General features: G+C 36.1%; 3 protein-coding genes across 7 annotated transcripts; all 3 read right to left on the minus strand.

Annotated features, from left to right (window-relative positions):
* Positions 1-35: 35 nt before the first annotated feature.
* On the minus strand, positions 36-19,248 carry LOC130641576 (uncharacterized). The gene is made up of 3 exons (XM_057448443.1): positions 18,486-19,248; positions 18,303-18,408; positions 36-1,694 (listed from the first exon to the last, which is right to left on the minus strand). The coding sequence occupies exons 1-3, from the start codon at positions 19,088-19,090 to the stop codon at positions 588-590; spliced, it is 1,818 nt and encodes a 605-aa protein (XP_057304426.1). The 5' UTR covers positions 19,091-19,248; the 3' UTR covers positions 36-587.
* Positions 19,249-19,399: 151 nt separating this feature from the next.
* On the minus strand, positions 19,400-24,256 carry LOC130641577 (uncharacterized). 5 transcript variants are annotated; one of them, XM_057448444.1, is made up of 5 exons: positions 24,084-24,256; positions 22,715-23,863; positions 22,532-22,637; positions 19,855-19,945; positions 19,400-19,634 (listed from the first exon to the last, which is right to left on the minus strand). In XM_057448444.1, the coding sequence occupies exons 2-5, from the start codon at positions 23,317-23,319 to the stop codon at positions 19,573-19,575; spliced, it is 864 nt and encodes a 287-aa protein (XP_057304427.1). In that variant the 5' UTR covers positions 23,320-23,863; positions 24,084-24,256; the 3' UTR covers positions 19,400-19,572. The 5 variants fall into 5 exon arrangements, 4 of the variants coding, with proteins under 4 accessions (XP_057304427.1, XP_057304428.1, XP_057304429.1 ...); XM_057448445.1 differs by lacking the exon at positions 24,084-24,256 and adding an exon at positions 23,935-24,060; XR_008982472.1 differs by lacking the exon at positions 19,855-19,945 and adding an exon at positions 19,706-19,828 and having other exon boundaries at positions 19,504-19,634; positions 24,084-24,250.
* LOC130642276 (uncharacterized) lies at positions 23,752-26,225 on the minus strand. Its single transcript, XM_057449365.1, has 5 exons — positions 26,213-26,225; positions 24,560-24,654; positions 24,084-24,174; positions 23,913-23,976; positions 23,752-23,863 (listed from the first exon to the last, which is right to left on the minus strand). Exons 1-5 carry the CDS (start codon positions 26,223-26,225, stop codon positions 23,752-23,754), a joined length of 375 nt encoding a protein of 124 aa, XP_057305348.1.
* Between the last annotated feature and the right edge of the window lie 411 nt (positions 26,226-26,636).

Genomic DNA, 26,636 nt, shown 5'->3' on the forward strand with positions numbered 1-26,636 from the left:
TTTCAAAATTTCATAAAAATTCAAAACCAAAAGGCTTTCACTGCTTTTTGTATTAATAGTTTAAATGCCAACTACATCATGGTTTGTCTTTTACATATGACAAACCACTCAAACCCCCGATAACTCGAACTTCCATCAGTAACTCGAACTTTATTAATACTTTCTTATAAGTAATCCCTAAGAACTCGAACATTTTCTAAATTAAATAATTTTAGTGGTGTTCTAAGCTAAAACACCCCTGATAACTTAAACACAATAGGAAAATGTTGACCAAACTTTTAAACTACCTTTCTTTAGAAACATTCTTTCTCCTGTTTAGCTATTAACAAGATCAATTGTATTTTTGTTGGAGTGTAAGTTAAACTATTTTTTTCAATTTTTGTTGGTAAAATTAAAGTATGAATGTCTCGGTAACTCTTTGCAGGTTTGAGTTATCAGGAATATACCTTGTAAGTATCAGAGTTGTAGTCACAAACGCTAATATTCTACATTCTTTTATGTGTAACGTTAATCGAAACAACATTTTTTTACGATTAAGTTGTCTAACGTCATATATAACCGATCCTTAACTCAAGTTTTAAAAAATTCTAAGACTCTTCGACTGGAGGAAAATTGACCATAGATTGAACACCCTGTCTTCTCTTACTTCTTTTGTAAACAGTGCGGCCTTCTACCATTCGTTGGAGAGTTTTTACTTTTTTCAGTATAGTGTTTAACTTGATTTCATTGGTTTCTTCCTGTAAGGAAATGTTTATAACCGCAAAACTTTTTTGAATTTCCTCCCGCAATAATATCTTCAAATCGCGCTGTTTTCGAATTAATTTCGAAGATCTTGTCGACAGTTTCCGTTCTCTTTTTATCGATTTTCGTTTACACGGATGCAACAAATCACGCATGGCGCACTCCACCTCGGTGGTTGTATTGCTTTTTTGATAGTATTCTATTACACTGTTTTGTACAATATCGTCTATAGAAACAGCATTTACTTCTGATGTCGTTAAATAATTCTCCGATTCATTAGTGGCATTTTCGTAACAAGGAGTGTCGACAGTGGTATCGGTTATATTATCCCTGGCGTAATCACTGGTCGCCACAGTGACACTTTCGTATATATGTTCCGGTTCTGTTGTATTAATGTCGTACGTCACATCACTAGTGATAATTTCAGGAAAACTAGTGGCAACAACTTTAGTGCTATAAGTTAACGTCTCGTCACTAACAACGTCGGGTACAGTCGTGTCCCCAGCATTCTCGACAGCAGTGTCAGTTATCGCCAAACTGACATTATTAAGCGCTTTTCGTGCGTTTCTTACATGGTTATTAATATCACGGTCAGTTGGGTGGAATGCTCTGTCAGTGCTCTGTATTTCAATACCGAGATCTTTCTGAAACTCCTCCACAAAACTCTCCAGCATATATTTGATAACCCTTTTCTCGTAAATGCCTCCGTTAACGAGGTCGTATATTTTCTCAATGATCTTTGGATGGAGTATTTTTAATTGGCCGGCCTCCGGATCCAACACCGGATGGTTCAAATGTTTACTAATTAACGGAAATGTGACGTAATATCGACGAGTGAATTTTCCGTCTGCAATGTACTCGCGTACCTTGGCAAGTAACTTTTGTTTTACTCGACGCTTTTCACGTTTAGACTGTATTTGATCAGACAACACTAATTCAGGAACACGCCACACCTTAAAGTAAAAATAAGAGTAGCTATATCTCAGAACACCACGTTTTTTTCTTGATCAAGCTATATTAATGATAAACAAAAATGCTGCATTTTTGTTTAACATTAATATAGCTTTATATTTATTATGCATTGCATAATTTTTTTAGCCGTTTAACAGTTGACGTTTATAACAAATTTTACATTGCTCTTAATAAGACTTTTCGTGCTAATTTTCACGCATTCGCGCAAAAATGTTTATGCGCAATACGCGTAAAATATAATTCTAGCTACACTTTACAAAAAGCATCTTAATTTTACAGAATTTTACAACTTTTTCCTAGCTATTTGTAAAGGAATTTACAAATAGCTAGAATACGTTTATACACCACTGAGTTACTAGTATGCGTGAAAATACAGAAATTAATACGAATAAGGTAGGGTATGATAACTTGTTAGTTTTTGAGTGAGCATATATTACGAAAGCCACGTTGTGTTATTTTCACCATCTATTGTCTTTGCGAAAATTAATTTCTACGAAATTTAGATTTTTTCTTTTAATAAACAATTTGGTCTAATTTTTTTCTTCTGATTAACTCAGAACCACATATATTATAAATGTGAATTTCAACTTTGACACTCTTCTTTTAACTCTCCTACATAAAAGACCTTGAATTACGGTATAAAATGTGATTAAAATGTGATCAAATTCTTTTTTTCTCGAAATTTGCGAAATTTAATTCTCTTGAAATATTAGCAGGTGCTTACTTAGCGAAAAATAATTCCCTTAAGGTATCCTAATCACTAGCTGTCATCAATATAACAGTCCTATTACTGAAATCAAAATGTTTCAATGTCATTAAGATTAAGGGAAACATTATGGTCAAAAATAAGAAGAATGAGTTTAACTTCTCCTAGCGAAAAAATAGTGACTTTAGAGTAGGGCGGCGATTTGCACAAATGTTTCGCCGCAGCGCGCCTATACAAAGTGTTTCGCGATTGTATATTTGACATTTCGTAGGTAATATATACCTCTGAAAATGGCCTTCGCAACTTCGGTGCAGCGGCGAAAGGTAATGCGCTTCGCAATGTTTCGCAGTTATAGTCCTTTGACATTTCGCACATAATATATACCTCTAAAAATGGCCTTCGCGACTTCGGCGCAGCGGCGAAAGGTAATGCGTTGCTGAATAATAATAATAATACATTTCAGCTCCATAATTGTACAAAATGGCTCTTCTCCTGAAATAACATATGATATTCGTATGTGCATAAAGGTTAATATATAAATAAAAAACAAACAAAAACAAAAAAAAATCGAAAGCCAGTTCATAAAATAGTATGTTTCACAAAAGTATTAGAAAGAGAATTATAGAAGAGATCAAGTAGTAGTAAGATGGATAATTATGTGAAACATACTAGCTATATGTTCTATAACGAGTTGTTGAACATGCGAAACAAAAACAAAACTGGCGGATTAGGAATGATAAAATATAGAGAAAATAGTGACTTGGAAAAAAGAGAGATTCTGATAACGTAGGTAGTCGAAAATCTTATTGATTGTGCAGATCTTATAAAACATAGTCATTTAAATCACTAACATATTTAAACTTAAATTCCTGTTTTTTACAGTTTGCATTAAAACCCGGTAAGTACTAAAACAGTTATAAACAGAGGCAAAGTTGGACTCGGTTTTAATGCATACTGTAGAGAGCCTGCCTATGGTGCTCAATGAAGAATAGTGGAAGCAGTAGCGAGGATAAAATAAAATTGATTGGCAAATAATAGGTAGAAGACAAAAAGGCTAAAACAAAAAATAAGGTACACAAACAAGAAGGCAATAAGGTACAAAGTATAATTAGGCTAGGCTCCGAGCTAATGATTTATCTAGCAGATAACTTTTAGTGTTTTTGCAAAAGTCCAAGTAAACTTTTGCATTTCTACAGTTGCCAGGCAGATTGTTAAATATTTTTGATGCTTCCTACTCAAAAGTATTGGCAACGTTGACCATGCATGCAATCCTTATACCGTCGTTTTGTTGGCGACGTGATGGTCGCACTGGTTCTTTCATTTGTTGCACTGGTTCATTCATTCGTTGCACTGGTTCTTTCATTTGTTGCATTGGCAGGAACTTCGGCCAATCGTCACTGTTAATAGATTTCCAAGCAAGTTTGGAAATGCTGAACTCGGCTCGTTCTTGCATTGGAAGCCACTTGAGTCCAACAACGTCATTGATCTTGGAATAACGTGAGCGTACAAAACTTGCAGCTGCATTTTGTACTCTCTGCAGCTGGTTCATCAAGTATGTTGGTGCTCCGTAATAGATTGCATTACCATAATCCAGTTTGCTTAACACCAGTGTTTCAGCGAGTTGCTTACGAAGTTTGAAGGATAAAAACCTTTTCATGTGAGCTAGTGTTTTTAGTGTGCCAAATGATGAAGATGTGGTTTTATTGCTATGGCTGTTCCATTTCAAGTCTTCTCTGAACGTTACACCAAGCAGCTTGAATTCGGAGGTCTGTTTGATCTTACTTCCGTCTGTTTCATATTTAAACTCGTGATGTTTCGCCATTTGCTTTGTGGAAAAAAGAATGGAATTAGTCTTTTTCGCATTGAAGATTACTGAAGGCTACTGTTTTTCGACCATGACTGCACTTTTGATACATCTGCATTCATTTTCGTGATACCTTGATCAAACATTTTTGGTTTGCAGGAACGGTATATGCTTGTGTCGTCAGCGTACTGGATAAACTCCGCATCTGTTTCCCTGCTCATATCTGATACGTAGATGTTGAAAAGTATCGTACCCAACATGCTACCTTGAGGAACACCGTTCGTTACAGTAAGTTCTTGTGACACGTTATCATTGACTTGGGTGAATTGGCGTCGACTCGAAAGGTAGTTTGCTAAGAGGTACATGGATGCCTTTGAGAATTTTAGCTGATGGAGTTTAGTTATCAGCGATTCATAGACTACAGTATCGAATGCTTTAGAGAAATCTGCCATCACAGCTAAGGTTATTTCACCTCTGTGCATCGCTGTCACGATGTCATTTTTCAGCTTTGTGCATGAGGTTATTGTACAGTGTCCTTTACGAAAGCCAGACTGGTGAATGGAAAGGAGATTTTCTCTTTCGAGGTGCTCTGATACCTGCTTCATCATTAATTTTTCAAATACTTTGGACAATGCAGCAAGGATAGAAATTGGACGGTAATCACTAGGTTCGTTGGGATAGTCTACCTTGATCTGGACCTGTTGAACAGTCGTTGCGCAAATTAAGAATCATCTCCCTTGTTTCGCGTTACGCGTCGGAAGCAAAAGGCATCATCTGTGTCTGGAAGATTCTGAATTCTTTCTTTCAGCAGTTGTTCTGGTTTTGGAACTGAATTAAGGAGGCGTTCGGCAGTCTTGTTAAAGTGTGTATTTAATTTTCCTGGATCAGCATCAATACGTTTTGGATTTGGATTTAGAATACGGTGAATGGTGTTCCAAATCTCTTTGGAACGTTTTGACGATAACGCAGTACGGTAGAAGTTTTTCTTTGCAGTTTTCATCAGTATTTTTAGTTCATTTCTGATTTTTCTTAGCTGCGCAAGGTCGGAAGGATCTCTAGTGCGTTGTGCAATCTTACGAAGACGATCTTTTTCAGCTTTCTTTGCAGTAATTTCAGGGTCTTTCAACCATGGTGCTGGAGGACAAGTGATCTTTTGTCTGACCAGTGGAGCGTGTTCGTTTAGACAGGATAGAAACAGTTTGTTAAAAGTGTCGACTTGGTCTTCTGGATCATTGAAGGCGTATGCCAAGTTGAACAGAAGATTAGAACATCCTCAACAAATTGGTTGATGTCTATGTTTTTTTTTCTGCACGCATGCACTTGTATCGTGGCTCAAATTTTGGTTTTGTGATGTTGCATATTATATAAGGAGCATCATGGTCACTAATCTCGTCACAGGGTAACACATCATGATGAGTGATCTTGTGTGAGTTCGTAATAATATGATCAATGACTCATGAGATGTTGTTTAAAACCCAGGCTATTGAGGATTTGTTGGTCATTTACGTATGCTGATGTGTCTTTTTTGTTAAAGTCAATATTGAAATCTCCGGTGATGATACTCGGACCAGTCCAGGTAATTGGTACGAACGATACAATAGAATCAAATTTCTGCAGCCAGTCGATCTTTTCGCCATTGATGGAACTCGGCTGATAGAAAGCAGCTAGAAGGTAAGAAGCGTTTTTCCCTTTCACTTCAATCCAGAGATGTTCAATAGTTTCGTCTTTCTTCATGATGTCTTTACGTACCTTGTATTTGAACTGGTCACAGATGTATAAACCGACACCACCACCACGCTTAATTGCTCTGTTATTATATTCAAAGTTATACCCAGGTATGGTGACGTGTTTCAGCAAATGGGTGTTGTCTTTAAGCCAAGTCTCAGACATCGTTTTGATATCAAACTGATATGTATGAAGCATTGTCTCCGCGAAAGATGAGGTGATTGATTGGGTGTTCAGGTGACAAATGGTAGTTCTGTGTCTGTTATTGTTCAACAAAGCTAAATGCTGATCGAACGGGGCTTCTTCAAGAATAACTGAATCAATGATATCGTTGTTTAATAGTCTGGTGTTATGGAAAGGTAACTGAGAACAGAGACAATGGCAGCATGACCAATCAAAAGTATCTTGCGCATTGAGGTGATGATTGTTTTTCCGCAAGCAGGACTGATGGACTGAGTCTTTGCACACTTTGCAAGTAACACTGGGAGCGTTTTTACGAATGTTCTTGGTACATAAGTGACAATTTTCCGGTCCTGGGTTGGTTTCAATATCTCCCGAAAGTGTAACAGTGAAGGTTGCTACGTGGTTTTTGTAAAGAAGAACCGGTGATGATCTACGAAGCTTGTCGGAGCGTTGATGATTGTTAGGTTTCACACAATTCTCAGCATTTTGAGTTGATAACCCACCAATCTCTGTGAGAAAAAGTACCACCATAATCACTGCAAGTTTCTTCATCTTGTAGTTATAAACTATTCTGCTCTTTTCTCGAACACAGCAATACACAGCAATATAATCACAAAAAAGACTTCAAAAATACGAGAAAACGGCGTCAGTTAAGAGTAAACGACCGTTCGCGGTAAAGCCATGCAGTGACATTTTGTAGATAATATATACCTCTGAAAATGGCCTTCGCGACTTCGGCGCAGTGGCGAAAAGTATTGCGCTGCGCAATGTTTCGAAGTCACAGTCCTTTGACATTTCAAACTGACAAAAGGGAACGGAAAATTTATTATACGTCTTTTAATTAATAAAGAACAAAAAATGAAATAATTTATATTATATTAAAGAACGAAAAATATTACAGAACAAAAAAATAAATTAAATAAATTTCAAGCATGTAAATGTCTACATTATAATTTTATTCCAGAATAAATTATTAAAGAACAAAAAAGTTACATTTTATGCTGCATTAAAGAACGAAAAATAGACTTAATGAATTTGATATAAATATAGATTTTTATCACGGCAGCGGTCTTAATTTACTTTGTATGTGCAAACGTAATTAGAAGCCCCTTAAAATATTCAAATTATATAATTAACAAACATAAATATCGCAGCAAATAAATTATGAAAAAAGGGAAAATATATTATACGTCTTTTACAAATCAAGCTGTTTAATTAATTTAACAAACTTTGGGACATTTACATTTTCTTTATCTGTCAGCTTAAATACTTGTTTATTATCCTTATCACATTTCAACTCTCTAGTCCATGAAGTTCAAGTCCTTTTAGAAACTTCCTTACATCGTCAGCATTGGTTTTTGCACTGATTCGTGGACACATGTGGTTCCTTGTTATTTTAGATAACGGGATTTCATCAGTTCCCTGCTTGAAAATCTTTTGAATCTTTCATTTATGTAGAATTAAAAACTCCTCATCTATTGTTGATGGGTTTGGCATTTCTAGGTATCTTTTTCTACCTGAGGATGAATTTTGTTTGGTTGCGTCGATTAATGAAAATAAACATTCCAGTGAATAGTTAGCCAGCACAAGAGCTCTCTCTATATCCTTTTTATTGATCACCAAATCAACTTTATCAATCTCAGCATGTTTAGATTCTATTGTTACTCTCAATGCACATTGAATACCAGCAACGACATTACCAACACTTTTCGACTTTATCATAGCCATTGACATAAAAAGTGGAGAATATTTTGCCAAATACTGATTGAATATTGATTATTTCATTTCAGTTTTGGCAGCGTCGACTTTTTCTTTTAGCGTAATGTATTCCTCCTGAGGTGTGGCTACTAAAAACCTTAGCAAAAAACCATCAAAATGGTTGCTATTAATAATCATATGCAATAGATAATAATTCTGATTAAAACCGAAAAACTGAAAACGTGGATCGGTTAACTCGGTTAACTTTTTGACCATGATGAATCTGACCAAAAATATAGATATCTTGAGCGTTCAACGTTTCCATTTGAATTTTTGTCAATAGCATCTAGAAATGAACTGAACTCGTCAACAGCACATAATACTGCTCCGTTATTTTCTTGCAGTGTGGTCATTAGTCCTTCAATAGTTCCGCTATTGAAGATGTGCTGCTGATTTTCTTGGACATTTGTAAAGGTTGGCAAGTATAATATTTCTCAGGAGTGACACGCAACTCGATTTATTGGTACCACTTCTACCAGAGATTAATGAATAAAGAATGATAGGTTCCTTATACGTATCGGTAACTTGAACTTTACTTACGCCAAGGCAATATGCACTACTTGTCAGAATCGGGTAGGCCAAATAAGAAAACGAAACACCTAACTTGGTCTGTTCTTTAATTATCCAAGATGTTATCTCCATCGGAAAAGCAGTCTTTGGATCTAATTTAACATTCCAGCACTTTGTAAGAACTCTGTTGCACATCTCTTGTGAAATTTCTTTTATAACTGTCTTTGACATAATGACTAACGAATTATAAAAATGGACAGCGACTGAATACGTAAGTTGTTTACTTCAGAATGTCGTTAGGATTTCAACACGCAAGTTAGGGACTTCCATAATGCAATGACTTTATTGACGTCAAAAAGAATTTTAAGTTATACTAGCTGAATACCCATGGGAGAATCCATTGAATCTCTCATTAAACCGATGTAAGAGATACCAAACAAAAACATACAGCATATGGTTATTTGAATTTTTAAAACTTACAACCCAACCTCGGCTCTTTGTCTCTTTTTATAACGGGACTGAAGAGAGAGAAAAAGCCCTGGGATCGAGGTTGCTCACAGTCTGCTTACTTTATATTTATACCCGTTGAAACGAAAACGTTGAAAATATAAGCACGTACAACAACAACAAAAAAAATGCAAAATGTCCAACAAAATCAAAGGCGTCTAACAACCGTTACCTAAAAAGCGAAATCTGCTAAAATTTATATTTGCTTTGCCATGCCGGAAGTACACCAGGGAAAAAAGTATATCAGACATTTAAAAAATCCATCATATTTTGCCAAGTTATACAAAAAAGTTATTACACAATTTCCACACTGTACAGTTTGTAATACGTCATACCAAAATCAGATATTCAGTCTATTGCATACAGCAACCCTTTCAAAGTTTTACACAAAATATAAGAAATTAACAGTTATCTGAATTCCCGTGAAAGAATCCATTGAATCTCTCATTAAGCCGATAAGGGATACCAAACAAAAACATACAACACAGTAATTTGAATTTTTAAACCGCACATTTCATCCTCGGCCCCGGGCTCTCTCTCTCTTTATAACGGGTTGGCAAAAAGAGAAAAAGCCCTGGGATCGAGGTTGCTCACAATCTGCATTATTCTATGTTTAGAACCGCTGAAACAAAACGTCTAAAAATATAGAAGTACACCAGGGAAAAAAGGGATACCAAACATTAAAAAAAAATCCAACATTTATCGTTAAGTCATACAATATCACCTATTCAGTCCAAAGTTATACTCAAAAAATAAGAAATTAATAGTTAAAAACACATAAAAGAGAAATATAAAAACTTGAATCATTTGGTATATTGTATATCTACCGAAATATTTCAATCCAAAATATTAAAAGAACAGACCCAAACTTATAATCAAGAAAATCACGCATAAAATCAAAGAAGATAACAATGCAGTGTTTTCGAATTTAAGAATCGAATATATTTCAAACGGTCGTAAAGTAACAGATGTAAACATTGATTTAAGTTTAGGTTTTAGGTTTAGGTTTTTTATAACGACAACAACCCTGAATTACACAGTTTGTAGTGTTAAAAACAGTAACAACGGAAAAATCACTTTTTACAGTTTATGTAAATTCTTCTCTAGGATATACACGCCGTTTTTATAAGAACAGTGTGTTTTAGTTTCGGCCTATGTTCTTAACTTTTTTGACAAATGCTATCCTCATTATTCTCAATATGTTCTTAGCATGACTATGGCCTGAAAATATATAATCTCTATAATAATACGGAGAGTGTGTCTGTGTGTTTGTGTCTGTAACAGGCAAAGTGGATTTCTTCATTTTGCTTTGATGTTGCCGAAAAAAGTATGTCTCAATTGTTATTTAACATCATTTATCTGACGTTACGGCGCGACGTCAATACTACTATTTTAACGTCAATCTCTTATAATAATACAGAGACTGTGTCTGTCTGTTTGTAACAGGCAAATTGGATATCGTCATTTTCCTTTGATGTAGCCGAAAAGTTATGTCTCAAATGTTAAAATTTCTGACGTTACGGCGCGACGTCAATAACACTACTTTAACGTCAATATCTTATATCAAATTAATGAAGCCATTAGAGATAGGGAAATGTATGTTCTAGCGCAGTCGCGTGCGCGTACAGCAGTGACGTCACGGCAACCCACAGGAACCCCCAGCAAGTCACAACAATCCCCTATAAAAGTCATCGCACCATCCCATCCCATAGTGATCCACATCATTCAAGGACCTATTATTCAATGTCGTGACGTCATCAAGATTCTAGCGCAATTCCCTAAAAATCAACGCACATCAAAGTATACGGCAAATGAGTAAAAAGGGTTATTCCCTAATGATACTAATATTCATCAAAAAATCAACGCATGCGCAGTAAAGACACGCTAGGTCGAGCAGAATGAAATCTTCTGACAAAACAAAACGAACACAATCCCATTATGTTCGAGTATATATACGACCATTTCAAGACGCAAGACATGTGCAACGAAGCCATTGAGGAGGAGCCACTTTTTCTCCCCTATATCCCGACCGGTTCAAAATACGGGAGATGTGTAATAAGGTTGTTGCAAAGGAGCCCTGTATGCTCAAATATGTGCCGGATCGGCTCAAGACACAATACATGTGCAAATGGGCTGTTATGACAAATACCCACCTGTTGAGTATACGCCGGACTCGTTTGTGACCCGGGACATAATTAATAACATGATCATAAATATTAGGCCCAAACTACTTTCCGCATACCTCTAGAGGAAAGCCGAAAAGGCTAGGATTAAAGAGGAGCTAGCTCTGGTAGCCTGGATAGGGTAATCCAGATAGGGTAATCCAGATAGGGTAATCGATTGGTGCTTTTCGGAGGATGAAAGGCAGATCTTGAAAAGTTGTGGGGTTGGCCTGAAACGTTATCTTACAGCAAATGTTACAAGATAAATACTACTAATAAAGATGAGTTTCAAGACACAAGACATGTGTAATAAGGTTGTTGAAAAGGAGCCATTGCTGATAAGGCATGTCCCCGACCGACTCAAGACACGAGACATGTGTAGCAAAGTTGTTGAAAAGAATATATGGCTGCTCATGCATGTCCCCGATCGGTTCAAAATATGTGGGACAAGGCTGTTGAAAAGAATCCACGCATGCTCAGATATATATCGGATAGGTTCAAGACCCAGGACATGTGCAACAAAACTGTTGAAAAGGATCTAGAGGTACTCGAATGTGTGTAACATACTAAAATGTGTATCAACTGTCAATATAGTTTAAAAAGTATGATTTTCATGACCTTCCTTACCGCCATCGGTCTATCCCTACCACTTGTAACCCTGGAACGTGTACAAGAGGAGAAGAAGGGGTCTAATGAACGGAGGATTAAGGATTTCAAGGCCCGCATTGACATCCTAATAAATGAATGAGTATTGTGACGAATGTAAAAGGGTACTCGATGCATATGACAAATGCACCTGTGGTCGGAGGTCCGTGGTACGCGGTAAAATGTTATGCTGGTACTGCTATCACGAATATATCACATATAATGGGGGTGTTTGCTAATGTACGATGGCATGTAATTCTCTGCAGTCATTCGAAATATACAATAAACAAGATGCTGAAATTTGAAAACGAATTTGTTAAATCCAATATATTCTACAATTTTGCTGCTACCTTTACAAACATCGAAGATATTAATATAGAATACCTAACGGTATCGGATGCCATGCCTGCCAATGGAGGTAAGGACAAACGATATGTGGTAGGGTACCATATACAAGATCTACAAGATCTCGTGGTTGCCTTGAGGGTAAAGACACCTAAAATATGGTCCCCGAATGGGGTGACTAAATATAATGCTAATGCATCACCGGCAATGAGCCTAGATTTCGAGGAATAACCGGACTGGGTTGCAAAATATCGTAAAATATGGTCAAAAGTCGAAGAGTTCATATCTGAGCAATTAACAACGGAACCCGTGAAAAAGGACCGTTATGTGAATGCCAAAATCCAATATTATAAGGACACAATTACCACCAAATTCCATGGTATGCCGGTACCGTATGATGAACCCTGCCAAGTCAGCGCTATTCTAGCCTTTTCGTCTGTATACGTACAAGGTAAAAACCACTACCCCCAGACACACATCACGAATGTCGGTGTAAGGACTTTAGGAAAGGATGGCTGTTAAGTGAGGATTAAAAACCATATATCTTATAGGCCCTGTATGGCCTATAAAATATAAACAAATTATGGCCTATAAAATATAAACAAATTAAGGCCTATATTCAGATGGGGACTCTACATAGTGCTTGCATATTGTACAGATTGTAGTTTTTTAAAATTTCGTCCTTCCCTTCCTCTCTGCCCTTGGCAACTAGCTGGGCTCTCTCCTGTTCATTGATGGCATTTACGATCCTGTTAAAGCGCTGCCGCATTTGCTCCTTCAACAACATGTACCTTTCTTTTTCACGGCTAATTAGGCTATACTCATGGTCACTGATAACGCCGTTTTCCATTGCTTTGCTTATCAGGTCAACAATACTGTTCAATTTGCTTTCCGCAATTAGTCTGATCCCCTCATGTTTTTTGTACTTTACACGTAGACGTTTTGAAGCATTCCGAAGACCGGCCTGCCCTATTCCGGCGGCAATCGCGAGTCCCCTCATAGCAGAAGCCAAGGGTACCCCCAAACCGGAGGCCATAGCCCCAATCCCAAGCCCCGAGGTAATCACGGATACGCCAAGCAATCCATGGTCGCAGAAGCGTACCCATGTATTGTGCATTTTAAATTTTTTCGCCAATCTATTCCTCTCCTTTATTTCATCCCAGAGATATTGTTCTATCTCCTCTATTTTTTTAACCTGAAAATTTGACCCTCATCCTGATCAGAGATCTGTGCAGGTGCACTCGGTAAACTCGGATAAAGTTTGCTGATATCCATCTTTATTCTATCAGCAAATGCATCGTGATGTCAAAAACGTGACGTTCTTCTCATGATGGTACACATCTGTCAGCATAAACTCAAGACCGTCAGTAGACCCCTTTAAGGGAAGGTATACAGGGGTATCAAAGGTCCATGCCAGCATGTCTCCCCATATGTTCAATTCTTTAGTGGGAAGCAAGGCCAGAATTTTAGACTTTTTGCCATCCAGTCGTCTTCATCTAATTGTGGACAAAAAGTTTTTCAAAACAACCAGTTTGATTTTATCTTCCGCCTGGCTGTTGATAATTGCCGCGATATCCTCGATTTTGTACAAGCCATTCATAATCTCAATTCGAGTCATCCTCTGGTCAGCTCCTACTTTACGTATTGTGATAGCCTTCACCAACCGTGAGTCTACAGTAGGCATTTTTCAAAACAAACAGTTTGATTTTATCTTCCACTTGGCTGTTGATAATTGCAGCGATATCCTCGATTTTGTACAAGCCATTCATAATCTCAATTCGAGTCACCCTCTGGCCGGGTCCCACTTTACGTATAGTGATATCGTTGTTGCTATATAGGTTCAACCATGCAGGCCTAATAGATATCATTTTGAGGGCTATACGGGTGTCCTGTCCCAGGTAGTCTTCGAATATGGTAGGTTTGTCGATGTCTGTAATAAACAGTTGTCTTCTAACAAGAAAAGGAATGAATATATACCAATACGACCATTCGGCAAAGTATAAAAGTAACAGGGGTGAATGGCCACTTGGTGTAACCAGCCTGGAGCATCAGGATCTGTACGTGAGTACAGACTCCCATATTTCTGTTGCATTCCCGGAGTTTACCAAGTATGCCAACAAGGTTCCAACAACCTACCTCAATGACCCTGTTAGTGTGAATTGGAAAGGGCAGGCATTAGGCTACTGGAACATCCATGTCATACTGCTAAAACACCTATATATATCCCAAAGCATGACACGCACCCTATACCTCCAAAGCATACACACCCCTTATACCCGATCATACCATACAGGCCATACCATCCATACCTCCCGTCTCCACAACATCGTCTCCCATACCCGAACAACCCCCACAAAATCAACATGAGGATGCCAAGGCCTCAATAATCACCATAGGGGTAGGCATCATACTGGCCTATATATGGTTACGAAAAAAACAAGGGCTTATTTCACATATAGTACTACAAGCCCGGCAGCTCCCATATACAGATGTTTGGCTGCATATGTAACGATGGTTGACGCTACCCTCAGAAGGAAAGAGACAACTGTACCTATAATACCCGGCAATGCCGCACCTGCTTCACCTGCTAGATATTTCAGGAAATTTCCAAGCCTCTCGAGTTGCTTCTGCACAAACCCTTTTTCACCACCCCGCGGTTCCCTCCGCAGCACCTGCTGCCGCACCACCTACTCCTGTAACAGCAGGGACAATGGTGGAAATTAGTAGACCTACAGCAGAGACGATGCTGGCCAGTGTAAGACCCTGCTCCCAAAAAAGGATCCTAAGCTTCTCTAGCAAAGGCATGTTATCCCCAGCAATTTTCATCAACTCAGACTTAATATCCCTCAAATGGTTAAAAGCCTTGGAGAAAAGTAAACCATGCCTAGCCATTCATCCTTTCTATCCTCCTTCAATTTTGCGATCTCCTTCTCAAGCTCAGCAATATCCTGAAGCCTTCGCACACCGGCCTTCTGCTTCTTAAGTTCTTTCAGCCTACCCTCTGCCGTACTTATTTTACTGTTATATTTGTTTATTTTTTCTTTCACCTTCCTTATTTTACCCCGCAAATTTTCAATCTCCGATTTAAGGGCTCTTATATTAATCTCCTCCTCCTGTCATACGCCTCCATCTCCATCACCTCGGGCCTTATCAAAAGGGTCCTCTCATCATCCCCATCCCTATTCATAAGGATATTAACATCACGGATAAGATTCTGGGTCTCTGTCCTACTACCTTGGTTAAGTGTCTGATAGTCATCAAAGCCTATCGCTTTGATGCGTGTAGTGCCTAGCCTACTCTGAAGCTGTTTTACAGTTGGAAAATTACCATCCTGCAACGTCAGTACTACTTCCAGTAGTGATCTCTTCCCCGTCACAATTTTTTTATAATAAGTTCACTCTTCTCACCCATTCGGAACCTATCGTAATGCATTGCATTGGGCGTCATACCCAGCCCATTTTTAAGATTCGTGTACAGGCTATCAACCTTCGATTTAAAAAATAGGGTCTCGGGCGCAACAGCCAAGGCAGCTGATGCTACATATAAGATTAGTAATTTTAGACTTGAATTTGATAAAATTACTAATGAAGGCCTGGCAAGTGCAATGATGTCCCGATAATCGAGACTTGCCCTACACTATGAAAGGGTACTCAGAATGAAGGTGCTTACTATCTCTAAGGCCGACACAAGCTATAATTTACAGATCGACTCACCATCAAAATCGTTCAAGGGCGTACTGCTACTGTTTTTAGACCCTGAAAAAGTGAAACCCTATGCCGGTGTTAACGAAACGTTTTACAACCCAAAAATCGAGAAGATCAGCGTGAAGGTGGAAGGGGAGCCAAATGAATTATACAGCCATGCCATGCTCCCAAAAGACCACCTTGAGCAAATCATCAACATATTTGGCAGACGCGGGAACTCCAATGTAACCATAGGGCAGTTTTTTAATGACCCATATACCCTGCTTGTGGCTTCCGGCGCTCCCCCGATGACATACTACATGGTAGTGGAAGGACCCTACATATCACCAAAGAAGCCGATGGAACTGGGGATTTTAAATGTTATGTGTACTTATTGCAGGACGCCCGATTAAACATTCTGGATGGTAGATTGGACCGTGTGGAGTATTAAATGACCACAACTCGTATTTGTCCTCCTGGGGCAAAAACAAGTTAATATGGATGGAAAATATAAGCGTCAAAAATGTAAGCACATTTTATCTTTGGACAAGTTTAGGATCGAGGTAAATGGTCAACTAACTAACTATTTAGGATTTCGTTATTGTTTATATAAATAATTAAATTGAGGTTTAATAAAATATTAGATAAAATATTTAATTTAATATTTAATTTAGTAATAGGCGCAACGATGCGCTGCGCGATGTTTTCGCCGCTGTGCCGAAGTCGCGAAGCACTGTAAATAAGTATCAAAAAAAGTTTTTAGTTTTTAGCGCAAAGTTACGCTGCGCAATATATTTGCCACTGCGCCTAATTCGCGAAGCACTGTAAATAAGTATCAAAAAATATTTATTTAGCTTTTAGCGCAACTTTAGGCTGCGCAATAGTTTGCCACTGCGCCGAAGCCGTGAAGTGCTGCAAATAATTATTAAAAGTTTTATTTAAAGGCACGTAATCACCCTGTAGGCAACTTTTTTTGAGGTGCCTATTTTATTGTAAAAATAGAAAGATATATATACATGAGAAAACATTATCCTGAAAATTTTATTGAAAACTGACAACCAGAACATGTTCAAATGTTTCATAGAAATAGCAAACTCAACCGAATTTACCTTCGCCTACAGAACCGCCATTACATTTCATTGCAAGAATCATGTGATAATAAACGCACGGCAAAATCGATCACATGGTTGCAAAAATAATGAATGAGGGAGAGCATCTGTAGCTGTGTTTCCATCGTAATGCTTTTATTAATGTATCAACAAAGTTCCGAACATGATAAATCAGATAAATCAATCGAAATTTTTGTGTTATTCTTTATTATTTAAACGTTTTAACTTACTGATATCAGACTTCTTTGCAACAACGACCCCTTCTTGTTGTTGTTTCTGAAGATAGCTTTGCCTCGCTAGCTGTCTTACTTTTTGATTATATTCCTTTGTTTAAACAGTTAGTCGTTTCCTTATGGAGACAGTATCAGATCTAGACAATTAGAATACCTAAATTTCCAGAATTTCCTCTTTCATGCTCTTAATTTTATTATCTCCATAATGCTTCAACTATCTTCAGCTATCACAATGGGCATTCTCCCGCATTGGTTTTTTTGGCTTATAATATGAAATAATGCCGGCCAAGCTAATAAAAAAAGAAAGAGCGTGATGAGCATTAATTATCATAATTAATAACCACGAGGCAATGCTGTGATTTCTTCTTTTCGTTTTGTTTTGTCTGTAGTCTCCAAAAACAATGGCGAATAGAATAGAAGAAAATTAAAACTAAGTGGAGAAAGTGATACGGATGTTTTTACGCGTGGCCATTTTTTTAAACAGAACCAAAATTTCTTTCTACTTTTTGCCATGTTTTACAAAGAAAAACAAGCCAAAAAGAACAGCGTGAACGGAGCCTAGTATAATGGCGATTTTAGCGCATTTAAAGATAATTTAAAGATAAGGCCGTTTGTTTACCTACGGTTTCATACGAACATTTTGCGACGACATGCTTATTAGACGAGAATAAGAGATCAACAATATCGTTAAATATGACGGCTGAAAAACAACAGCAATAAATTCAAGATATGGAAGTACTGTTATTTCCATTTCTAGTAGGTTTTATATCCTCAAATTTTCAGGAAAGTCTTAACTATGTCTGAACTTTAAAATAAATATAAAAAATGTATATGTTAATTTTTTTCGATAAGGGTGATTAAGCTCCTTTAATGTTCTGCGCAACAATGAAATAACTAATACAAAAATAATTTAGCGCAACAATGCGCTTTGCAATGGTTTCGCCGCTGCGGCGAAGTCGTGAAGCGAGGTTAACAGTTATGAAACTTTTATATGCCGTAAAAATAAAATTTATAATGCGCTACGATGCGCAGCGGCGAAACTATTGTGCAAATTGCCGTCCCTGTGACTTTAATGAAAGGCTGTTAACGATGTTCAAAGATGTATGGTACATCAGCATTTTGACCAGAAAATAAAGTTAATATTGTTCATATGATGGCTTTTGGTAATAGAAAAATCAAATATTGTTAGTAATATGCATATATTTAACTTTTTACATACCTCCAAAACTTCGGCTTCTGCTGGACAGCCAACTTTTACAGTTTGCCCATTTCGTGAAGACTTACACTGTCCTTTTCTACTGTTACGTCTCTCGATCCCACCCAACCTGGAATTCAAGTCGAGTTAAAAATAGAAAAAAAAAAGAGCAAAACAAAAGAAAAAACAAACAAACAAACAAGAGACCTGCATCCAAAGTACTTTCTATCTACGGTAACAAATGGTACACCATCAAAAGGTACCAGTGGCAACCTACTCCAACGTGGTGTACCCTTTAAAATACGGCCCAACACGGCACCTTCCTCAGAATTATCTGCAAATTTATAAAAGCGGTCACTGCTTCTAACAGAAAATGATGTCATAGTTGAGGACTGAAAGCTTTCCCATAAACATAGAAACGCCTTCTCCCCTTCTACATAACCACGGATTCGGCCTTCGTTAACATATTCAAATTTAGTTAGTAAGGATATCCAAGCAACATCTGCAGCATTTAATTCCAATGTAGCCTCTTCCATGTTTGCATTGTCTTTTAATTTATTCTCAACTTCACTAGGAGGCTCAGCTATATCACCTTTGATATGTTCTGCTATATATTCACTAGCTACTTCTCCTGGTATTATGCCATCTGTGTGTTCACATAGTGCACTTAACACCTCAGTTTCTTCGTTTTGAATGATAAGAGAAAGAACTTCAGATTCTTTTTGAGTCAGTGCTTGCTGCAGTGTGACATGTATGGTTGTTGTTCCTTCAGCTTGTTCACATTCTGTCTTCATTTCTCCTTCTGCTTCCATTAATATTCTAACCTCCAAAATATAAAAAAATCTATATATAACTTAAAGGGAACCCGAGGTATAAAATGATGTTGGACTTGTATTATAGAGCTTAAAAAGTTGGTTAGCAAGTCTTTTTAAAATTTTTAAAAAGCTCTTTTCGTTCTCAAGAGATTCACATTTAAAGGATTTTAGATTTAATTATGCTGCATTAATTATGATGTCATATTTAAGCAATAGCAAAATTGGCATTTTTGTCATCAGTAATTTAAGACCTGTTAAGGGATGTGTATTTAAAATTTATCAATGCATAGATATTATAAAGGTGAATTGATTAACATAATTTTTTTTGCCAAAACTATTAGTTTTCCTCGTCTCCTCTCCAAGAACAATCCACCTTTGAACTTCCGCTTCTTTGCAGAAACCAACATATCTTCCATCAAGACTAGGGTACTATTGACGTATCCTTTCCACAACACAAGAGGGTATGACATGATGTACACCTATTCCCAATCTTGTGTGAATGAACCAACAAAACTGGCGGTATGCTGCATATCTGTAAGACCTAAAATGAAACATTGAATATGTCAAATTTTTTTAATAGAACGAATTACACTAGGAGATATAAAGATGTACTTGTTGAGTACATTATCCCTGTTAGATAATCCTCGACTCTCTCTATCATGCAGCGCAAACACAGATTATTTTTCAGTAAAACTAGTGGTTCAAAGTCTGGGTAAAGCAATGTGCAATTTCTCTCTATAACGAAAAATGATATGTCTTACCATTCAAATGAGCATATTTTATCTCATTGAGTTCTTGGCAACAAATACATTCCCTCTCAGTTGGCATCACACCCAGCCGGCACAAAGAGCTCTAAAAGACATCTTTTAGACATTTCTGAAAGACATCTTTTTTAGCCCTGATTTTTCCGTCTATAATGCATCTTTTTAAGCGTCTAAAAGAGGTCTTTTTAAAGGTGCATTTTAAAAGATCTATTTTAGACATCCTTTAGACGTTTTTAAGAAATTGTTTACGACGCGTCTTATTAAAGACGTCTTTTAGACCTTTTACAGATGTAGAAGCGACTAAAATGCATCTTTAATGCAACTTTTTAAATACACCTTTAGAAAGACACCTTTTATCTATCTTTAAGACGGTTTTTCTTGATTTTTCTTGATTTTTATTTAACTTTTTAGAAAAAATAGGCATTTTATAAAATAAATTTAAGACATTTTTGTATGTTAACGTTGAAACGTACATTATTAATAAATTGCAGAAATAAGATATCAAAGACGACAAATATTTTGCGATTAAAATATTTTAAACTTTTTATATGAAATTCGTATTGACACTCTAAACAATAAATATCTATGTTATAATGGCCGTAAATGTCTGTCCGTCTGTCTGTCTGTCTGTCACGCAAAATGGTAGCTTAGCTGCGACGGGCAAACCCGTGGATTTTTACATGGGCTAACGACTAGTATTTTACAATTACAGTAAGCAAATATAACCGGAAATAAATAAAAAAATATTATCTATATTATAATGCCTGTATACGTCTGTACGTCTGTCTGTCTGCCATGCAAAATGGTAGCTTAGCTGCAAAGGACAAAACCGTGGATTTTTCCACGGCTAACGACTAGTATTTTACATTACAGTAAGCAAATATAACCAGAAATAAATAAAAAAATATTATTTATAATAAACACTATACAATAAAATCATTCATATTCATATTTACAAATTCTAATTATTAAAATAATCTAAATTATGAATTCTACCTATTAACTTATCCATGCGTAGAGATGTACACTAATTTCTATGTCAGTTTTTAAATAAACCATGCTATTTAAAGCATAAATTGGTACTCTAATCAAAAAAATCTTAAGCATGTTAAGCTTAGGCCATAGGAAAGAATCACTTTAAAAATTCTGTGAAAATTACTAGTAGTTGAAATTCGTCATAAAGCTTGCAAGGCCAAAATAAACAAAATAAATATTGGAAATAATAAAGAAGATTAAATGTATATATGCTATTCATAAATGAGTTAAGTCGAAAGGGCTTTTCCTTTGTGTTTATTTATACATTTAATGTACCCCTTATGTCTCTGATCCTGTGACTGGGAGTGTTTCGCAGCTTGGTCCCAATTATGCGTTGCATTTCTTGCTCATTTGCATCTTTCCAACGCTTGTTGACAGATTCTAAAGAGAAATAAATAGCTTATTTTCAGATAAATAATAGACTTTTATAGAAACGTAGTCAGAAAACACACCATACATAGCAGGGTAACACTGTAAAATCAGCTAATACACTTACCTATTATAATTTTATAAATTAATTTACCGAGAATCACAAAACAAAAGTACTTACTTTTTAAACAACAGGTGTCCAGCAGATGCTTTCATTAAAAAACTGCCAATTTTTATTGAATGTTCAATTGGCAAAGCACATCTGCTAGGGGGTGCAGGAAAACAAAATTATGACGTATTGAAATGAAAACGTATTATGAAGGGTCGCCAAAATACATTAGTATTTACAAATAATAAAAGTGACAGTTACCACTTTCAATTTCGTGATAAATTGTGACATGCAAAACATGCTAAATAAGTTTGCAAACACCCCATCTTTTTAAATCGAATTTTTCACATATATAAAAAACGAACGTCTTTTAAAAGACGCATTTTAGACCAATTTTAGAAGTCTGGGAAGACGACTTGTATAGAAGACTCGTTTTAGATCATGCATTATAGCAAGAAGAGAAAGATGTCTTTTGAAAGATATATTTTAGATAACTTTCAGATGTCTTTTAAAAGACCTCTTTTAAAGACATCTAAAATGCGTATACTACAAGATTTGAATTTATTTACTTTTAAAGGACGTTTAAAAGATGTTTTTTGAAAGACGTTTTTAAGAAGATGCATTAAAGACATCTTAATAGCGTTTTCTAACAGAAGATTTAAAAAAGACATCTTAAGACGTCTTAAAGACGTCTTAAAGACGTCTTGTGCTAGCTGGGCAATGATAAAGCCATCTCGGTGTTATTTCAGGGTGGGTTTATGCTTTTCTTGTTTATGTTAATTTTTTTCGATAAGGGTGATTAAGCTCCTTTAATGTTCTGCGCAACAATGAAATAACTAATACAAAAATAATTTAGCGCAACAATGCGCTTTGCAATGGTTTCGCCGCTGCGGCGAAGTCGTGAAGCGAGGTTAACAGTTATGAAACTTTTATATGCCGTAAAAATAAAATTTATAATGCGCTACGATGCGCAGCGGCGAAACTATTGTGCAAATTGCCGTCCCTGTGACTTTAATGAAAGGCTGTTAACGATGTTCAAAGATGTATGGTACATCAGCATTTTGACCAGAAAATAAAGTTAATATTGTTCATATGATGGCTTTTGGTAATAGAAAAATCAAATATTGTTAGTAATATGCATATATTTAACTTTTTACATACCTCCAAAACTTCGGCTTCTGCTGGACAGCCAACTTTTACAGTTTGCCCATTTCGTGAAGACTTACACTGTCCTTTTCTACTGTTACGTCTCTCGATCCCACCCAACCTGGAATTCAAGTCGAGTTAAAAATAGAAAAAAAAAAGAGCAAAACAAAAGAAAAAACAAACAAACAAACAAGAGACCTGCATCCAAAGTACTTTCTATCTACGGTAACAAATGGTACACCATCAAAAGGTACCAGTGGCAACCTACTCCAACGTGGTGTACCCTTTAAAATACGGCCCAACACGGCACCTTCCTCAGAATTATCTGCAAATTTATAAAAGCGGTCACTGCTTCTAACAGAAAATGATGTCATAGTTGAGGACTGAAAGCTTTCCCATAAACATAGAAACGCCTTCTCCCCTTCTACATAACCACGGATTCGGCCTTCGTTAACATATTCAAATTTAGTTAGTAAGGATATCCAAGCAACATCTGCAGCATTTAATTCCAATGTAGCCTCTTCCATGTTTGCATTGTCTTTTAATTTATTCTCAACTTCACTAGGAGGCTCAGCTATATCACCTTTGATATGTTCTGCTATATATTCACTAGCTACTTCTCCTGGTATTATGCCATCTGTGTGTTCACATAGTGCACTTAACACCTCAGTTTCTTCGTTTTGAATGATAAGAGAAAGAACTTCAGATTCTTTTTGAGTCAGTGCTTGCTGCAGTGTGACATGTATGGTTGTTGTTCCTTCAGCTTGTTCACATTCTGTCTTCATTTCTCCTTCTGCTTCCATTAATATTCTAACCTCCAAAATATAAAAAAATCTATATATAACTTAAAGGGAACCCGAGGTATAAAATGATGTTGGACTTGTATTATAGAGCTTAAAAAGTTGGTTAGCAAGTCTTTTTAAAATTTTTAAAAAGCTCTTTTCGTTCTCAAGAGATTCACATTTAAAGGATTTTAGATTTAATTATGCTGCATTAATTATGATGTCATATTTAAGCAATAGCAAAATTGGCATTTTTGTCATCAGTAATTTAAGACCTGTTAAGGGATGTGTATTTAAAATTTATCAATGCATAGATATTATAAAGGTGAATTGATTAACATAATTTTTTTTGCCAAAACTATTAGTTTTCCTCGTCTCCTCTCCAAGAACAATCCACCTTTGAACTTCCGCTTCTTTGCAGAAACCAACATATCTTCCATCAAGACTAGGGTACTATTGACGTATCCTTTCCACAACACAAGAGGGTATGACATGATGTACACCTATTCCCAATCTTGTGTGAATGAACCAACAAAACTGGCGGTATGCTGCATATCTGTAAGACCTAAAATGAAACATTGAATATGTCAAATTTTTTTAATAGAACGAATTACACTAGGAGATATAAAGATGTACTTGTTGAGTACATTATCCCTGTTAGATAATCCTCGACTCTCTCTATCATGCAGCGCAAACACAGATTATTTTTCAGTAAAACTAGTGGTTCAAAGTCTGGGTAAAGCAATGTGCAATTTCTCTCTATAACGAAAAATGATATGTCTTACCATTCAAATGAGCATATTTTATCTCATTGAGTTCTTGGCAACAAATACATTCCCTCTCAGTTGGCATCACACCCAGCCGGCACAAAGAGCTCTAAAAGACATCTTTTAGACATTTCTGAAAGACATCTTTTTTAGCCCTGATTTTTCCGTCTATAATGCATCTTTTTAAGCGTCTAAAAGAGGTCTTTTTAAAGGTGCATTTTAAAAGATCTATTTTAGACATCCTTTAGACGTTTTTAAGAAATTGTTTACGACGCGTCTTATTAAAGACGTCTTTTAGACCTTTTACAGATGTAGAAGCGACTAAAATGCATCTTTAATGCAACTTTTTAAATACACCTTTAGAAAGACACCTTTTATCTATCTTTAAGACGGTTTTTCTTGATTTTTCTTGATTTTTATTTAACTTTTTAGAAAAAATAGGCATTTTATAAAATAAATTTAAGACATTTTTGTATGTTAACGTTGAAACGTACATTATTAATAAATTGCAGAAATAAGATATCAAAGACGACAAATATTTTGCGATTAAAATATTTTAAACTTTTTATATGAAATTCGTATTGACACTCTAAACAATAAATATCTATGTTATAATGGCCGTAAATGTCTGTCCGTCTGTCTGTCTGTCTGTCACGCAAAATGGTAGCTTAGCTGCGACGGGCAAACCCGTGGATTTTTACATGGGCTAACGACTAGTATTTTACAATTACAGTAAGCAAATATAACCGGAAATAAATAAAAAAATATTATCTATATTATAATGCCTGTATACGTCTGTACGTCTGTCTGTCTGCCATGCAAAATGGTAGCTTAGCTGCAAAGGACAAAACCGTGGATTTTTCCACGGCTAACGACTAGTATTTTACATTACAGTAAGCAAATATAACCAGAAATAAATAAAAAAATATTATTTATAATAAACACTATACAATAAAATCATTCATATTCATATTAGAGAATCACAAAACAAAAGTACTTACTTTTTAAACAACAGGTGTCCAGCAGATGCTTTCATTAAAAAACTGCCAATTTTTATTGAATGTTCAATTGGCAAAGCACATCTGCTAGGGGGTGCAGGAAAACAAAATTATGACGTATTGAAATGAAAACGTATTATGAAGGGTCGCCAAAATACATTAGTATTTACAAATAATAAAAGTGACAGTTACCACTTTCAATTTCGTGATAAATTGTGACATGCAAAACATGCTAAATAAGTTTGCAAACACCCCATCTTTTTAAATCGAATTTTTCACATATATAAAAAACGAACGTCTTTTAAAAGACGCATTTTAGACCAATTTTAGAAGTCTGGGAAGACGACTTGTATAGAAGACTCGTTTTAGATCATGCATTATAGCAAGAAGAGAAAGATGTCTTTTGAAAGATATATTTTAGATAACTTTCAGATGTCTTTTAAAAGACCTCTTTTAAAGACATCTAAAATGCGTATACTACAAGATTTGAATTTATTTACTTTTAAAGGACGTTTAAAAGATGTTTTTTGAAAGACGTTTTTAAGAAGATGCATTAAAGACATCTTAATAGCGTTTTCTAACAGAAGATTTAAAAAAGACATCTTAAGACGTCTTAAAGACGTCTTAAAGACGTCTTGTGCTAGCTGGGCAATGATAAAGCCATCTCGGTGTTATTTCAGGGTGGGTTTATGCTTTTCTTGTTTTCAGTCCTGAAAGTGGTATAACCACATAATTATGCATATTAAATTTTTTACCCAGTCTCTAACCGCGCAAACATTCAGAATGAGCAAATATTTTTTGCTAAAAAGACACTTATTTGCTCCTTCCAGGCCTCTTAATTTTTTGCTGAAAAAACCCATAACTTGGAATCTGCATGTCGGTTCGCAATCACATTTTGTCAGTAAACATAATAGGGCCCATACAAGCTTACACAGAAAATTTATTGCAAACCAAGTTGCAGATCTCAAGTTATTCGGTCAATGGAAAAAATTAAGGGGCCAGGGACAAGCAAACTGATGTCATATTGGAAAAAAAAATTATGTTAATCAATTCACCTTTATAATATCTATGCACTGATAAAGTTTGTTTGCAAATCCCTTAACAGGTCTAACATTATTGATGACAGAAAATGTAAAAATTAGCTATTACCTAAAAATGACATCATAATTTATGCAGCATAATACACGTGTTTACAGTTATTAGAAAATGTAGTAATACATGAAGTAGTTCTTTCAAAAGACAATGCAGCGTGCCTATGAGGAAAATCTGTGTGGAGGCTACTGCACAGAAATGGAAGAAAACAACAACAAACACGTTTGCCAGCCCACAGCAGTGGGTATTTTTGGTAAAAAGGAAAGGTCGTCAGGGTGACCACTAAAATAATGAGAACAAAAGTAAGGATAATAAGGAGAATTAAGGAGACAAATTGACATTTATTAAGGATATTTTGCTGCGAACGAGAATAAAAAACGGAGTGTATATTCTGCCGGTACCGGCGGAATAGTAACACGCGTTAGTCGAACTGTACCGGCAGGTTAAGGAAGAAAATTATTCTGCTGGCAGTAAATTTCCG

The sequence above is a fragment of the Hydractinia symbiolongicarpus genome, chromosome 4 (assembly GCF_029227915.1).
Source record: "Hydractinia symbiolongicarpus strain clone_291-10 chromosome 4, HSymV2.1, whole genome shotgun sequence".
NCBI lineage: Eukaryota > Metazoa > Cnidaria > Hydrozoa > Anthoathecata > Hydractiniidae > Hydractinia > Hydractinia symbiolongicarpus.

Coding starts and splice junctions, on each gene's coding strand:
- LOC130641576 (XM_057448443.1), bottom strand. CDS start 19,090: ATGGAAGCAGAAGGAGAAATGAAGACAGAATGTGAACAAGCTGAAGGA. Junction 18,409..18,485: donor AGAAAGTACTTTGGATGCAG/GTCTCTTGTTTG, acceptor CTTGAATTCCAG/GTTGGGTGGGATCGAGAGAC. Junction 1,695..18,302: donor CAGAAGCCGAAGTTTTGGAG/GTATGTAAAAAG, acceptor TTTTACTTTAAG/GTGTGGCGTGTTCCTGAATT.
- LOC130641577 (XM_057448444.1), bottom strand. CDS start 23,319: ATGGAAGCAGAAGGAGAAATGAAGACAGAATGTGAACAAGCTGAAGGA. Junction 22,638..22,714: donor AGAAAGTACTTTGGATGCAG/GTCTCTTGTTTG, acceptor CTTGAATTCCAG/GTTGGGTGGGATCGAGAGAC. Junction 19,635..19,854: donor AAAATATGCTCATTTGAATG/GTAAGACATATC, acceptor GTTTCATTTTAG/GTCTTACAGATATGCAGCAT.
- LOC130642276 (XM_057449365.1), bottom strand. Junction 24,175..24,559: donor TTCTGCAATTTATTAATAAT/GTACGTTTCAAC, acceptor GATGTCTTTTAG/AGCTCTTTGTGCCGGCTGGG. Junction 23,977..24,083: donor AAAATATGCTCATTTGAATG/GTAAGACATATC, acceptor GCTGCATGATAG/AGAGAGTCGAGGATTATCTA.